The sequence below is a fragment of the Corvus cornix genome, chromosome 4, assembly GCF_000738735.6.
Source record: "Corvus cornix cornix isolate S_Up_H32 chromosome 4, ASM73873v5, whole genome shotgun sequence".
Classification (NCBI taxonomy): domain Eukaryota; kingdom Metazoa; phylum Chordata; class Aves; order Passeriformes; family Corvidae; genus Corvus; species Corvus cornix.
The window spans coordinates 30,566,385-30,582,067 of record NC_046334.1 but is presented as its reverse complement, the minus strand read 5'-3'; the positions used below and the strand labels follow the sequence as shown (position 1 = coordinate 30,582,067).

General features: G+C 41.1%; 1 protein-coding gene across 3 annotated transcripts in view; it reads left to right on the top strand.

Annotated features, from left to right (window-relative positions):
* Window positions 1–554: 554 nt before the first annotated feature.
* The window catches only part of NPNT (nephronectin), a 48,630-nt gene continuing 33,501 nt past the window's right edge, over window positions 555–15,683 (top strand). The window contains exons 1-3 of one of the 3 annotated variants that reach the window (XM_039551108.1): window positions 555–780; window positions 2,181–2,281; window positions 9,680–9,730. In XM_039551108.1, coding sequence (XP_039407042.1) covers window positions 710–780; window positions 2,181–2,281; window positions 9,680–9,730 — 223 coding nt within the window. In that variant the 5' untranslated portion in view covers window positions 555–709. The remainder of the gene's footprint in view (window positions 781–2,180; window positions 2,282–9,679; window positions 9,731–15,683) is intronic. The other 2 variants (XM_039551106.1, XM_039551107.1) reach the window with 2 other exon arrangements.

Genomic DNA, 15,683 nt, shown 5'->3' with positions numbered 1-15,683 from the left:
GGTGAGTACAGATGCAGTCAATGCTGTCCGTAGTGGTGCAAGCACGTTATATGCTGTGCGGTTAGTGTTTAAACTTGTCACTTTTTCTTCTGGACAAGGGCTGGGCACCTGATTATCATACACACCAACACCGAGAGCTATTAATAGGAGTGTTTGAGCCAGAAAAAATCATATACACCTTGTAAGCCTTTCAAAAAGCTTTGGTTTTGGGGAGGTTTGGTTGGTAAAAGAAGGCCAAATCTTAACGCTCCTGGCTTTAGATGGGAGCTTTGCAGAGAGAAGGGTGTAACCATCTTCCTTCAGGAAGTTCAAGATACAAAAGCTCATGATAACAAAGCCCACCCTGCTTAGTGCCCCCAGACTGCGGTTTGTGCCTCGCTGTCCGCAGTAGCTGGGGCTGGTTGCCGCTCTCTCTCGCCCCAGGTGTCCCACGCACGCCAGGTGCCCCTCGCAGGGGGAGGCGGGCGGGCCGCGGGTGCCTCTGCCGGGGGCGGGCGGCGCTGCCGCTCCCCGCGCCGCGCCTCCTCCGCCCGGCAGCCAGGCGGGCGGGCAGGGACCGGGAGAGGGAAAGGGAGGGCGCGGAGCTCGCCGCCGCTCCGGAGCTGTGGCAGCGCGGCTAGCCTGGGCGGCAGCGGGGCCCTCGCCCACCCGGGAGCGGGAGCGCCTCCGCCACCGCCGCTCCGCCACCGCCGCGGAGCCCCCGCCGGCCATGGAGCTCTCCCTGCGGCTGCTCCTGGCGTCCTGCCTCTCGCTAGGGGCGGCCGGGGAGTTTGACAGAAGGTAGGCGCGGGGAGAGCGGGGGCGGCGGCCGGGACCGGCCGGGTAGGGCCAAGTCGGCGTTCCCTCGGGCAGCTCGGAGCTGCCGCGGGGAGAGCGGGGGGAGCCCGGGCTCTCCCCCTTTTGACGCCGAGCGCTGAGGTGGCCCGCGGGCTCCTGCCTGGCACCGGCCCCCGGGGCTGCCTCCCGGCGAGGCGGGGGCGGCCGGAGCCGTCGGCGGGTCTCGTGTGGCGCTCCCGGTCCCCCGATGCCGGCGGCGGTGCCCGCGGGCACGGCTGGCCGGGGGGGCTGCAGGTGGAGGCGCGGGGCCCCGGTGTCGCTCCCGGGGCTCCCCGGCACGGACTCTCCCGGCCCCTCCCGAGCCTCCCGTCCCTTGCCGAGTACCGCGCGTTGCTCGGCAGCCTAAAGACGGGCTTAGGTGTAAGATAAGTTTATTGCTCTGGCGGGGCTGCGTCCCGCAAGAATTAAAAACAAAGCGCATCGCGTGCTGTAGAGATAAAATTAGCTTATTGGCGCCCGGAGGCACTTGAAACAGACGGCGGCGGAGATCGCGACTCAAGTTTTAACACGAAGCTCGGGGGCGCGCGTGCCCGCGGGCCGTGTCGCGTCGTGTCGTGTCAGGTGTCGCGACCGGCGGCGCCGCAGGGAGCGGGCGCTGCGCCGGGCGGGACGAGCGGCCAGCGCGACCCCCGCCCTTCCCAGGGTTTTTTATTTTTTAAAGGTTTGTTCAAGTGCAGCGCTCACGGGACTTCAGCCTGTCGTTAAAAAGACATTACCGATTTGTGTAAATACTTTATAACTGCATGCGGCCGTGGTATCTTTTCCTTGGAACATAGGGAAGACTGCAGCTTTCCCTTTGTATTTAATTTCTGCTTAACAGCCCAAGAAGCTTTTGTTTTTATTCTTTTTTTCCTTTAATGTTTCAGTGAGAAAGTTTGGCCGTATCTGTGAGAAAATTTTGCCATATATTGTGAAGTAAAACAATGCCCAAACTTTATGATGGCATTTATTCCATACTATAGTCTGTTTCAGACTTCTAAAACTGCTCAGTGCCAGCCTGGGAGTGGCAGCAGTGAGTGTAATGCAAAGCATGTCAGCTTTTTTCAGGCTTTGCTGAGTTACCCTAATTATCTTTTCCTCTCTTCGCCTATTGTCATTTGCATTTTTTGAACTAAACAAACTATTAATGTTAGGAATATCCTAGGCTCAGCTGAGAGCAGTTACTCTCTTCAAAAAAAGTAAAAAAAAAAAAAAATTTGTATCTCTATGCAGGAGAGGTTTTTGGTGTTCTTTGTCTTTTGGGGTTTTTGGTTGGTTGGTAGATTTTTTTTTTTTTTAACTCTAGGATGATTTTAGCTACTTTCAAAGTGTTTCACTAGACTTTGTTGAACTGTCTTGTACAGGTGGCCCAGACAAATGCTCTCATCTTCTGGACTGTGTCGATTTGGAAGCAGAATTGACTGCTGCTGGGGCTGGGCCCGAGTGTCCTGGGGACAGTGCCAGCGTGAGTATCACTGCTGCTGGGGCTTCTACTCACTTGTAGAGAAGGCTTGTACACGCCTAGTCACGTTTTTTGTGTCTTCACACACATCCTTACAATGTAGGGCCTAGGCTTTTGCACGTGTGAGCCTGACTGACTTAGAAGGATGCTGTCACGTTAAAATTCTGTCTGTTTTTAACAGGATTGAAAAGGGGTAGGGTAAAATGGAGTTGAGGCAATGAGAATTTGGAAATTTTGGTTTGGTTTCTGCTTCGTCTCATGCTCTGATCTGATAACATGATGTAACTACACTGAGTCATGTTACAGGTACTGCAGGGCATTAATATTTGCATCCAAGAAGGAAACCCAAATTATTTGTATTTCGCTTAGAAAATTGATGGAAATGTTCCAATTAGCATTAAGTTCAAGTATTCTTTCAGTAACCCCAAACTAAGGGAATAAATCTGCCTGACAGCATCCTTTTATCGGGTCACATGTGAAGAGAAACATCTCTGAGATTCTCACATCTATCTAGAATCTTTAATGTGACTGCACGATAAGCAACTAGATAAGTCTTCATCATTAACTACACCTTCAATAGGTATTGTGGAGGCAGCTAGTACTGTGTAGAAGTTAAAATTGTTAGGAGTGTTGTAGAGACCTCAGCTTGTTAAAATTATAGCCTTTGATACTGGGGATGCTTGCTCATGTATTTAACACTCATACATGAGGGACATCCTGAAGTTTTTGCAAGAGCAAGCCTATAAACACTGGTCCTTAGTTTTTGGGGTTTTTTTAAAATTTAGATACAAACATATGTAGACAAGATCATTTTCTGCCAAGTCATTTTCAAAGTAAATCCCTGTTAAATGCTGTAAGTTTCACAGTCTGCAGGGCAGTGACTGTAGGTGGCAAGTATTTGGCAAAAGATAGGAAAAGCCTTGGAAATGCAACTCTCAGCAAAGGTTTTGTTCAAATTTGTAAACATCAAGATTGGTTTCTCTCTTCCCAAATATGTTAGAAGCCCACAGTGTTTAATAGATATATAAGATGACTAGTAAAATGCTATGGAAAGTACTTCTGGAATACAACATGTCTCATTCTGTTTCTTTGATGCAGAGTTCTCAGGCTGATACCTCCCAGGCCATACCATGAATAATTTTGATTTTTAAGGCTCTAATTGGTAACAAGTATTCATGCCTTTCCTTAGTGTGAATATTTATGAAGAAGGAAGGAGAATATGTAGTAGATTGATTGAGGCTACTCCAGAGGCAGTAGGATCTATGTTCACCTTTCATGATGCAGTTTTATTTGAAAAATCATTGTGTGTTTAAAACTTTGAGTCTATGAAGGCTTAACTGGCAAATATCAATAATTTGCATTGTTTAAAAAAAAACAAACCAAAACCAAAAGAGTCCAGACTACTGTGTCACTGTGGCCCTTTTCTTAGACAAGTTGTCTCCCATGTTGTGACCATAAATTACAGCTCATGTTTAGGTGGAAGTCAATTTCTCATTATTACCAAATCTGATTTGTGGTTGCATTTTTATGATCTTGGGAGACAGGAATAACATAAAGTGATACTATCAAAAGATTCATAATTAAAAATTGAAACTGAGACAAAAGTAATAATACACAGAAAGTATATTTTATTTTTTGTTCTTTGAATTTTGTCAGTGGGGTAATTTTAGTGTTAGCTTTTCCAGATACTATAAATGCTTTTTTTTTCCTTAAGGCTAAAGGTAGGTGAATTCTCACCTCCTTCCACTGCATTTTAGTACATTATTCACAAATTAGTCTCCATGCATATTTAGAAGGCATGTTGATAGGTATTTTCTGTGGTCATCCCCAGTAACTGGGACCAGACTTTCAAAGGAATACAATTATCATTTAGTTGCCAAAAGGCATTTTTCCCCCCTTTTTTTCTTTGTATACTGATAATTTTTGAATTGGTGGTTCAGAAGAATCTCAGATGTTTGGGTGAAAATTCTACTAAAACCATCAGAAGCTCCTTCTTTATTTTAGACGGGAGACAAATTATTGGCAAAATAAACCAAGAAAATCTGCCCCAGTTGCGGGTGGTGAAAATTCCAGACATATCACAAAGCAGGAGATTACGCTAAATGAAAGTGAATCTTTTTAGTGCTTGCAGCCAAATAGAAAATCTGTAGTCAGCTCTCCACCTTGGGAATGTGGCACCCAGTATGAAGGATTAACCTGGCACAGAAGGCAACATTCCTGGCCTCAAAGGAAAACTTGGGTATTTTACTGTACAAAGGAATATAGCTGAAAATTTTCCAAAAAGCCAAGTGCATGATTACTTCTTCTGCTTTCTCTCTGGTCAAAGGTAAAGCTCTTATCCCTGTCCCCAAAATGAGTGGCATAAAGAGATGTCAGGCTTTCTCAACTAGAAAACACCATTTTCTGTGTGTTTTTAGTATAAGTTGTACTTGTACAAGGAAAACAAGTATAGAGTCAGGCTTAAAAATTAGTAGTGAGACTCAATTTGTAAATGTCTCCAAAAAAGAAGATTCAAATATTGAGGCAATAATGCTGAGCTCTTTATTAGTGAGTTGTAACTGCTGTTTTTCAAACCAGTTTGAGCCATCCTGGATATGCCTGCAACTGCTACAGCACCTTTGGACTCTCACCTGCTTACTCATGCGTAATTTACCATGCGGGCACTAATTATCTCTGAATTTATCCTTCTGACAACAAATATAAGGTGAGAGCCTTGCTGGAGCCAGAGTGGAGCAGGCACATAGATCCATGGCAGGGTGGTCCCAGTTTGCACCTGAACTGCGATGAGGCAAGGGCAAGCGGTTGCTAACATACCTGGATATGTTTTCTGCCGTCCAGCTGAGCTGCTCCACCAAGCATATGTGGTCATGCCCTCTGCCACAGAGAAAAAAATGTGTTTGTTTAAACCAACTGTGTGATTTAAGGTAATGGTTTAATTGTGACAAATGCTTAAGCCTGGATATGTCAGCTCTAACACAGGAGGAGTGTGGCGCAGCTGACAAGTGTCATGAGGGCCTTAAGCCTTGGTAACTCCGTGCTCCTGATCTTCCATCCATAATCCATCCATACAGCTGCATATGGAAACTGAACTGTGTTAGCTCAACTTGGTTTTGTGAAGTGTGTAGTTATTCCTTTTATGTCCCTTTGACTGGCAAAGGAGTGCATGTGGAGCACAACCACGCTTAATGCTGCTTAGCAACGCCAGTCAGCATAACTCAGCTGTCTTCTGCTCTTATAAATATGTAAGAAGAAGTTGAAATAGGGTCCTCCTTTAATTTACACTCTTTCTTTACAACATCCTCTGTCTCCTCTTCACACCAATCAAGACTTGTGCATGTAGGTCTGATCTGTCTGTAAACTTCCGTCCAGAACCTGTCAGTGTCAGCTGTAACATCTCAGCCAGTAGGAATATTCACTCTGCAGTGACATGAAATTCCCTTTCCAAATGCCCTTTCCAATTCCAGAAAATGCACTTAGAAGGTGTCCTTCTGGCCGAAATAATCAAGAACTTTGAAAGAGGTTGGTTTTTTTCTTTTTCTTTTTTGCAGGTTTTGAACACTCAAGTGAGATCCATGTTTAGGCAACTAGATGCATTTTGAGATTGATAAAAATATAGGCCTATTTTCAAAGGGGCCGAACAAATGTAACTCAAATTTGTTGGCATTTCTTAGTCCTTGTAAATTGAAAATCCATCCACACTTGTTTAGTGGCTTAGATTTAGAACTGTGCATGTCTTCCATCATCAACATAACTAAGTAGATTTTCTTACATTTTGATTTGGTTTGTAAACCGGGTTCATTAGTTAAACCTAGTGTGTAGAAAGGCTAATTTGGAAGCAGCGGAAGTGTTGTTTAAACACCAACTATTAGCTCCCGTGGAGTGTCCTCATCATTGATAGAGTGATCCTTTATACTGATGGACTCACAGCATCAATGCACTAAAGTTAGATATTAAATATCCCACCTGGAATTAGTCCAAAAATCCTATGTTGTTGCCCAGCCTGCAGGATTTACTCACACTTTAATTAGTAGGAGTGGGAGTAATAGCTGTAAGTGGGAGTAATCATACAAAAGCCTACCTCTGTGAAAGATGGTATGTTGATAAAGTACCTGATTAAATATGTGTAAAAATAGGGTTGTTGTTGTCTTGCTTTATGTCTTACTGTTGTGCACACAGCTCAGCTATAACCCAGAGCAAAAGTAAGGGTAGAAAGTGTTTCTTCTGGGTTTCTTTTCTCAGAGTAGGGGAGGTGACTTCCTGTGACAGAGTGTTTTTGGTGAAAGCAGATATAAGTAGTGCATTTTTAATCTCTAAATACTTTTGCATTGTAAGGCAACTGCATCTGAGGTACTGAATGTGTTGTCCTAACCCAGAACCCATTCAATGGGCTTTTAAAGGACACAGGGAAAATCAAGTTGGGACATGAGTCCTTGAACTCATCGTGCACAAATGCAACAAATAATTCCTTGTGGGTATTTTTGCCACTCCTCTATCCAGGTTCCCTCAAAATTATTCTTGAAACTAATGGTCTGTCTGCCTCTTTTTTAGCCAGCTTACAAATATCTCTGTAGTTCTTTCAAAAGCTATAAAAATGGTTTCCACATGTTTGTGCCTTTCATGAACAAAATACACCTGCTTTGAACCTGGCTGTGTGTCTGTTTGTAATTGATTTGTACACCAGTTATATGTAGTCAAGATACACTACAGATGTAAAGATTGCTTCGACATTTTAGCTGCAGTTTAACAGTCAAAAACTGTAGAAAGAGATAATACTTTAACATAGATTCAAAAGGTTAAGCAGGATTTTTAAAAGAAAAGCAACATGAAGTGGCTTGAATTCTCATTCTGTGTTACGGTTTGGACAACTCCTTTGCTAGAGGTGATGGCAAAAATGGTTCCTTTTGTTGTGTTGACATAGGTACAGAATAGAATGTTGGATCTGCAGCTGCTATAAACAAATGCAGGTCTATTATCTGGTCCTCTGCTGACTGGAGTCTGTGTGGCTGTTGGAGTCAGCAGATTTTGTCTGATGGATAGAAATTTTGACCAACGGAAGATGCTTAACAGGAATAAAATTTCACTGAACGTGGGTTTGTTAAGCAGTGATATTTGATTACTTCACCCATTTCTGTGTGTAATTCTCCTTAAACAATAAGAAAGTCTATGAAGTCTGTCTCAAGAAGTGGTGAAGATGAGTGTGCTCTTTCAGAGAGTCCATCTGTTGTGACTCCATCTGGTTATCTCCCTGTGCTGAGGTTTGAGTGTTTTACCTAGGAGGCAAATCCAGAATAGGTCAACAAAGTCGTTTCCCATCACCTTGCACTAAACCCCTGACAGTTGGCTAAAAAGCCTAGGGACAGAACAGTCAAGAAGGTATAAAGTCAAACCATCAATTTACACCTCCACTTAGCTTTGCATCATTATAAAAGTGTTAATTGAAGGATGTCAGGCTAGTGTTTAGATTTAGCCAAACCTAGTAGAAAGCATATGATTTCAGGAAGTTCTAAAGAGGACTTGTGAGAGAGAAGAACTTGTACAAGTCAATGTATAGCAGATGCAGGCATAACTGAGTGCTTTGCTGGGAACTGTGCATGCTGCTGCCTTCTCTCGGTGCTTGGGAAGGCTCTTGCAGTGTCTGTGCTGCTGCTCCTGTCCTAATGATCTCAAAGGCTGTGCACCCGTACTGTGCAATCTCTGCACAGAGGTGTGAGGTGGTGGGAGGGGGAGGAAGTGGTGGCTGCGCTCTCATTGATGCATAGAGGGAGATTTTGTATAGCTAACACAAAAGTTGATGGGAGTTTACCCATATAAATCATCTGAGACATCAATGGGAGAGGAGGCCATGGGCTGCTTAGGGCTTCTGTTTCTCGCACATAACATTGCTTTCAGTGGAAATGGCAATTCTGTATAGTCCACGATGCACAAAAATAAAACCATGATTGTGTCAAAAATGAGCTGTGAAAATACTGGTTTCTAGGAGGCTGATCCATTAGGAGAAACATCCTTAAAGTCTGTAAGAGTTTTGCTGCTGAATTTGTGGTTGCAAGATCACAGTCTGAATTAATGCACTGTGTTGGCAATGTTTAAAAAATACTGATATGAAGCACATCTGCTTCTTATAAAATGACTGGTATTTTTGTGCATCCTTGGTACTTTTCAAAGAAAAGGCATTTTATACAGAATTGCAACACTGCTTTACACTGCTATGCAAGAATAAAAATGAGGTTTTGCTATTTTTATTCAGGTTTTTTTTTCCAGTTTAGAACCTTTATGCCTTTAAAGCATGACTTCACTGTGTTAAAGATACAGTATCCTTTTCCATTTCTCTGCTGCATTCCTCATGCACTTTGTATGCAGATTAGTAGTTTTGCAGCCCACTTTTTCATAAGGAATTGTCATCAGTAACATGATTTGACCAATTACAGCTGTAGTGTATTTGTAATTGCATCTTCTCTCAAAGCCCAGGAACAACCTGAGGAGCTTCCTTCCACTGTAAAAAAAGCTAAGGGACTTCCTAGTTAAAACTAATTTAAATTAGTATAAGTTGCAATCACAGAAAACCCTTGTCAGTCACACGCTACTTAAAGTACAAAGAGCTGCTGTTGCTTAAGTCCCAGCCTGCTGTCATAAGGATGTGTAGCCTAACAAGCCATGCTGCTAACATTAAATTTATTGGCAAATGAATTGATTTCAAATAGCCTGAAACATATATCAATGTTTTCATTTTATTTACGTTTTGTAGCCTATCTTGTTTCATGTGGTAGCAAGCGCTGAGAAGGTTTCTAAGTATTACTTTGAATTTAGATGACATTAAATTTTTAAACATTATAAAAATGACCAGTAAATTTGTAATTCAACATGTCTATTGGTTGCAGATGTTCAGATACATATAAATGGGTGTAATTTTAATTGCTCTCAAATAAGCATCCAAATGCTGAGCCTTTATGTTTGAGCTGTGGAGATGCAGCATTAAATTAAAAATATGTACCCATTACTTTATACTTAAAGGATACTGTGTCTTTAAGAAAAGTATTTGTGTTCTGTTGATGGAAACAGTGAACCTGAATGGTGAAATGTAAGAATTTTTACAACTACTTTCTATATGAAACATGGCAAAGTGTAGTTCCTTAGTTGATTGAATAAGAATAGCATCACGTCATTATATTTAATTACTCTTATGTATCAGAATGTATTTGTTAAATCTCATAATGAAATACTGATGTAAAGTATTTCCATTTCTAAATGTGTACCAGAATTTTTTTTGTTTCAGAAAAGCTCTGAATGTTGAATGTATGTAATTCTCCAGGAATGTAACAAGTTGATAAAAACCACAGCCAAGTCCATCCTCCTTACAGAGAAAAAAAAAAGCTGGAATTTCTCTTTTGGATATTTGTTTTGCAGCGTTCTACGTCTTAAGGCAGAGAATAGCCAGCCTAAGGTGCCAGCCCAAAGGTTAGCTGAACATATTTCTTGAAATAATTTTGGCACGGTTATGACTTGGAGTTATGGCCTTGAAGTCATAAGTTTACATAAAAATTATAATATGTGACAAGAAGATATAGATGTTTTTAGTTTTTTTCATTTTTTTTAACGTTTGATTTGGGGAAGATGAGGGGGGAAAGAAATTAACAGGGCTCTTTTATCCCAGATGCCTATACAATGATGTACTTATTTTCTAAAATACAACACTTTCCCCTTTTCACTCCTTTTCTTTACTTTACCCTCAAGCCCTGTGCAATATTTTTTCCCATTCTGCAAATTGTTTGTACTCCCAGCAATGTATTTACAAGCTGTCAGACTTAGGAGGCCTAATTTGCTTTCATGGTATTGAATCACATGCAGTGGGGGTTTAGTTTGGGATGGCAGAGGCACTTATTGCCCCCCACTGCCTGCTTTGCACTTCCACTACAGGTTGTCCTTCCCAAAACAGGAAAACTCTACAGCCCCTGGTCTCCAGCAGTGTAGAACCTGGCATGTTAGAGCAAAATGAAATCAGCATAGTTTACTTTGGTACCCAGGGCTGTAGGCTGCTGCCGCTTAGGAATTGATGTGTCTTACTGCATATCCCTGTGGCAGAGGGACTGTCTCAGACAGGGAGGAGGAGAGCACTCAGCCATTCATCTGGCTGTGAAAGTCAGCTTTGTTGCTGTGATCCAGAAGTTACTCTGCTGAAGCCAGTGTATGTTTTATATTCGAATAAACAAAATATCGGTAGGGCCCAGTTTTGTCTTCTGTCACCACACAGAGACACTCATGCTATCCTGTTTCTACCTGGTCGAATTCAGTAGACACATAGAACGACTCAGGTAATAAACAGACATTTGAGATGATAAAGTACCATTTTTTAAACAATTACAGTAAACCACTTGAAATGCAAACACAAAGATTTGTAAAGCATGAAGTATTTCTTGCTTTTCTAATTTTGCATGTGTTAGTTCTCGTTTTTGGCGATTTTTAAAAAACAGTATTTAAGTGTATAAGCATTAGATTAACTTCTACTGACTTCATTAAATCCTATTGGTTTCAGTGCTACCCATGCTTAAGTTATACATGTGGTTTAGTGCTTTTCTGAATAGTAAGGCATTCATAAATCAGGGTCTGGATTTGTCTGTGTGGTTTAGAAACATGTTTGGCAGCAGACATAGCCAAGCCAAGAACTGACTGCAGTGAATAGCCCACACCGGTTGCAGTTTGTCGTGTTAATGTGCTGTTACCAGAATCATATGTGCAAACTGAGTAACTGATTTACCCAGGCAAGTGTTGGAGTTGTGCATAAAACATTAGGAGCCTCTTACTTAATGGAATGTGTGTTTCAGATGGAAGCATAAGGATGCATTTTGACAGCATGAATGTCACAAGGGCAAGTAATTTGAGAAAAAATGTTCAGCATTAGATACTGCCATTTTGTCTGATGTTATTATTAGTTTCTAATTACGGAAGTTGGTCAAGGACATTTGTTATCTTCCAAGAAAAATAGAGTAAGGAGTGTTGTGCAGATGGAATTATCTGAAAATTAATACCCAGTTGCCCTAGTCAGGCTTATTAATCTCTGCAGAGATATATGCTGTGACTACTAATACACTTACTTGGGAAGCAAACTCACTTTTTCAGAAATAATTCTCTAATGTGAGTTATGGGTATGAGCTGTTTTTACCACCTTCTAGTAACTTTGAGGTGGGATAAGCTTTATGTGTTCTCTTGCAGTTGTGAGTAGTTGAAGTATGTAGTTGAACAAAAAAGAAATATGCAACTCTGAAAGATCTACAGTGATTTATTTTACAAATTAGCTTGTACCTTTGGGATCCTAGATCAAAATTACTGTGAATAAGGCAGTTTCATTTTCCTGAGCATGTTTATGCGACTGCATAATTTACAAAGAATTGCAGGAAGTAAACAGAAAAAGAGAGATACGAGCTGCAGCTGACTCTGAGGGAGAGAAGTATTATGGAACTTAGTGTTGTGGTCTGTGAGCACCACAGGAGAAAGGCAGCCAGGTTCAGGTGAAGGAGGCAGCATAGAGGAAAGCCTCTTTCACCAACATGCAAGTCTTGTTAGAAAGTCGGCACTGGGAGAATGTAAGAAACAATCTGAAGATGGGAAATCTGTTCTGCAGCCAGCAGTGTAAGAGGATCCAATAAAGGTTTGTGAAGCTGAATACATTATGTAATAATTTCTGGGCTGCTGTGCAGATTACTTGCTGTGCCTGAGCAAATTGAATTTTAAGGAGCTGGGGTCTGGAGTCAGAATAAGTAGAGGGCTATAGATTACTTGGGAAGAGAGGGCAGAAGCAAGGCGGTTGAGGCAGATGGTTAGTATAGTTTGTTTCAGATGCAGGTATTCCTGTGCATAATTTTAAACTTCAGGGAGATGAAAAAAAAGTTCAGAAATTAGGAGGCAAAGCAGAGAAGAAGAATGTAAGAATTATACTCAGTCCTGTTTTAATGAAAAGCTTAGCTAGGAGTGTTGGAAAACCAAAGAGAATTTAAGTGGCTGGAGATCTATTAAGAAAACTCAGGGATTTCCATTGTTGGCCACAAATGAAGAGGAATTAGTAAGGTAGGAACCAGACAGTGCAATCATATGGTTAGGACTCCACCAAATAGTGTTTGGTAGTCAATAAATAAATAATTAATGCTAAAATTCTAGAAGAGAAGGAACGGAGGGGACGATATGTGGTAGTCACCCATGCCCTCAAAAGTGGGCAGCTTGGTGCAGAGCTGACCAAGTCTGAGGGGTACTTCCAAAGCAGTTCTGAGGGAACTGAGTGCAGTGAGAAAATACAGATGAAATTCAAAAAAACCCCAGCATTATAGACCCATAATGAATTTGTTGAATGTGTTTTTCACTTTTTGTATTTATTCAACAATTAAAAAATAATAATTCAGAATGATTGAGTCATTCTCGGATACCACCAACAGCAAGCAGTGGCTGGGAATATTGGTGGCTTCTGGCTTTTGCATAAGCGTAACACATGCTAACAGCATGTGCATTTCACCAGAAATTCTTTCTTCCACGCTTCCACACTTGAAAAAAAGAAAAAACCAACAACCAATCATAAACCCAAACCACCTGTTCACATTTCAACTCCTTGTGTTATTTTTACAGGAAGTTTAATTTGTCCTGAAGTTTAAGTGAGACTTGAAGTGTGGTATTTGTCACCTTATTTTGGAGGAAAAAGGTAGTTCTTTCCAGCCGTGAAAATAGGTAGTCGGTTAGATTTATGGCTAAATAAAAGGCTCCAGGATACCTCCTTGGGAACTGAGACAGAACAAATCTTCACATCTGACCCAAAAAAACCCCTTTTGAAATGACCCAGCTGAAATGAATAATCATGAGACCAGGTTTTTTTTGCTGATTATCTCTTGAATGAATTGGTCAATAAAGTGAAAAGGAAAGTTTAGTTATAGTTTATTCTATGGCACAGATAAAAAAGCAAGACTTGACTAAAGATGAAAATTGCTGTGCTTAGGATTATTGTTCTGTCTATCTCAGTCCACATTCTTATCCAATGGGAGTGCAGTTTAACAGCTTTCAGAGAGGAATCCTTGGAGAAGTGGTAGGTCTGTTCTGATACTGATTCAACAGTAAATTAGCAGTCTTATTTTGAGTGGCACTTGTCTATGCAAGTATAATTTTAACTTCTGTTTACAACAGTTACTATTATAAAGAGTAGAAAGTTTTTACTGATTTTTGGCAGCCTTTTTCAGACTTCTGGATTTCAGTGCCCTATTTGCTTAAGAGAGTGACTTTCTCAGTCTGATGTAACTCTTCTGTCTGCATTTCCTTCTTCCCTAGTAGGGAAGCAAGTGTTAACGTAACAGGCTGAAATCCATGGACATGGGTTATTTCAGTCATATGTGGGTCACTTGGAAGGAAATGATGGTTTATTGGTTGTGGAGGAGTTTTTTAATTGTCAAGATGCAAAAAATAGTAACTGGGAGACTTTTTTTCCTCCATTACTTGTGAGTCTACTTGTTTTCAAAGAAGTGGAGAAACTCCATGTGTCTGTGTGTGAGGAGAGTGACTAAGTATTCTGTTCTGTTGTATCTGGAACTTTGCAAGAAAACAAGTGGAGTGGAGAATTAAAACACCCAGTCACATCAGCACATGTAGTGAATGCTCAGACTCATACCAAACAGCTGAAATAGTTGTCTGCTATTAAAAGAAATGCTGAAAGTCTGGCTTAAGCTTATTTTTGTACCTGGGTCTGGTTGTTGCCAGTGTTCAAATAGAGTTTCCTGGCAGTCAGTGAGTGGATCTGCTGCCATGCAGGGGCAGCTTCTCCTTTGGATAAGGGTTTTCAGGCTGGAGATGGCAGAGCTGGAGCTGACCCACTGCTCTGGGCCTGGTCACTCTGGTAGGGGTCAGTGGGGACCCCAGCCAGGCATGTAGACTTGGCTGAATCATCTGATTCTTTAGTCCTGAGCACCCTGCAAAGCCCCAGTAAAGTTAATCGGAAGATGTATAGAAGTTTTTTCCTGAGGATGGCTTTATTCCCCATAGGAAATGCCATCGGATTTATCTGTGGTGTTGGCTGAGCTAAAGATGTTGCTAAGCCTACTGCAAAGCATTTTCCTCCTGTACATTTGAAATTCTTCACTGGTAACATTGTATTGAATTTCAGCTGTGTCTAAATAAGATTCATGATGCTGAAGTAGCCCAAGTTCATAGAATATACTCTAATAAACAGGTTTTCTTCTAGAACGGTGTTTGGCAGCAAACAAAGGTTTCCAAATACCCATTTAATGTGTAAAACCTCCAACATTTTATAATTACTTTGACTTTATGGATAATGGTTTGCTAGTCATTAGGAAGCTTTCCTTGGGGAAATAGAGATTCTTGAGCTGCAGGCTGTGAGGGGCTGAGGTCTTTAACTGAGACTTCTAAAAAAGAAAAGAGACATGTCTGTCATGTGATTTAAATGCATTTCTTAATTCTATCTTGAGATTAGAAGGTAGACTAGATCAGCAGTTACCCACTTGTATGTCAAACAAGACATTAAGTCCTGCATGGTATAAAGCTACATTTGTTAGGGTGTGTTGGACTAGATAAACTCTTGGAGAACTCATAGATCAGATTTCTTGATGTAATAACAGGGCCTATGTTGCATGTTTTGTATCTGTAGAAGTTGTATAGTATATGTTTTAAACAAATACTAGTACATAATTTTGTTCAGTATGGTATCTGACCTACTTGGTTAACTGCGAGAATTAAACAAACCATCTGATTCCCAACACAAATGTGCTTGACCTTTTGAATTAGAGGAGCATTTAACTTATAAATGAAATTAAAATCTCATTTCCTTACTGAATTTTACGAGTCTTTTTGTCTTCAAGTATGAGATTCTTTTTTTTTCTCTGAGCAGCTAATAATATACAATCTCTGCAATTGAGGGAGGGACCAAGGCTTTAAAAAACTCAGCTAAACTAAAATTGCCGCAGGTTCAGCTACTGAACTGTTACACTTTACACCAAAGTGATCCCATGGTACTTCAGGTTTCTTAAAAAGAACTGATTTAAATAAGTGTATCCCACTTCACAATATGGATCTTCTCTAAAGGGCAGTTGAAAATTCATAGAAGTTTTCAAAAACATATTTATAGTAATTTCTTTTTCTCTACTGTACTTAGATCCCAACTTTTCTTTTTGCCTAATGACTTTAAAGTCATGAAGTTGGTCTTCACAGTTTTCATTTTGCCACCATCACCTCTAATTAGACCTGGGTCTGTGATGTCAGGAAGATAATCTCAGCATCTAAATGAACTCTTAAGCAAAGACCTTTTCTTCTGTTTATGACCACAGTGATTAAAAAGCAGTAATTGTTTCCAAATACAATGTTGTAGAAGTGTCTCGTGATCTATCAGTTGCTCTTCAGTCAGATCTGTCTATTACCCAAGGGCACACTT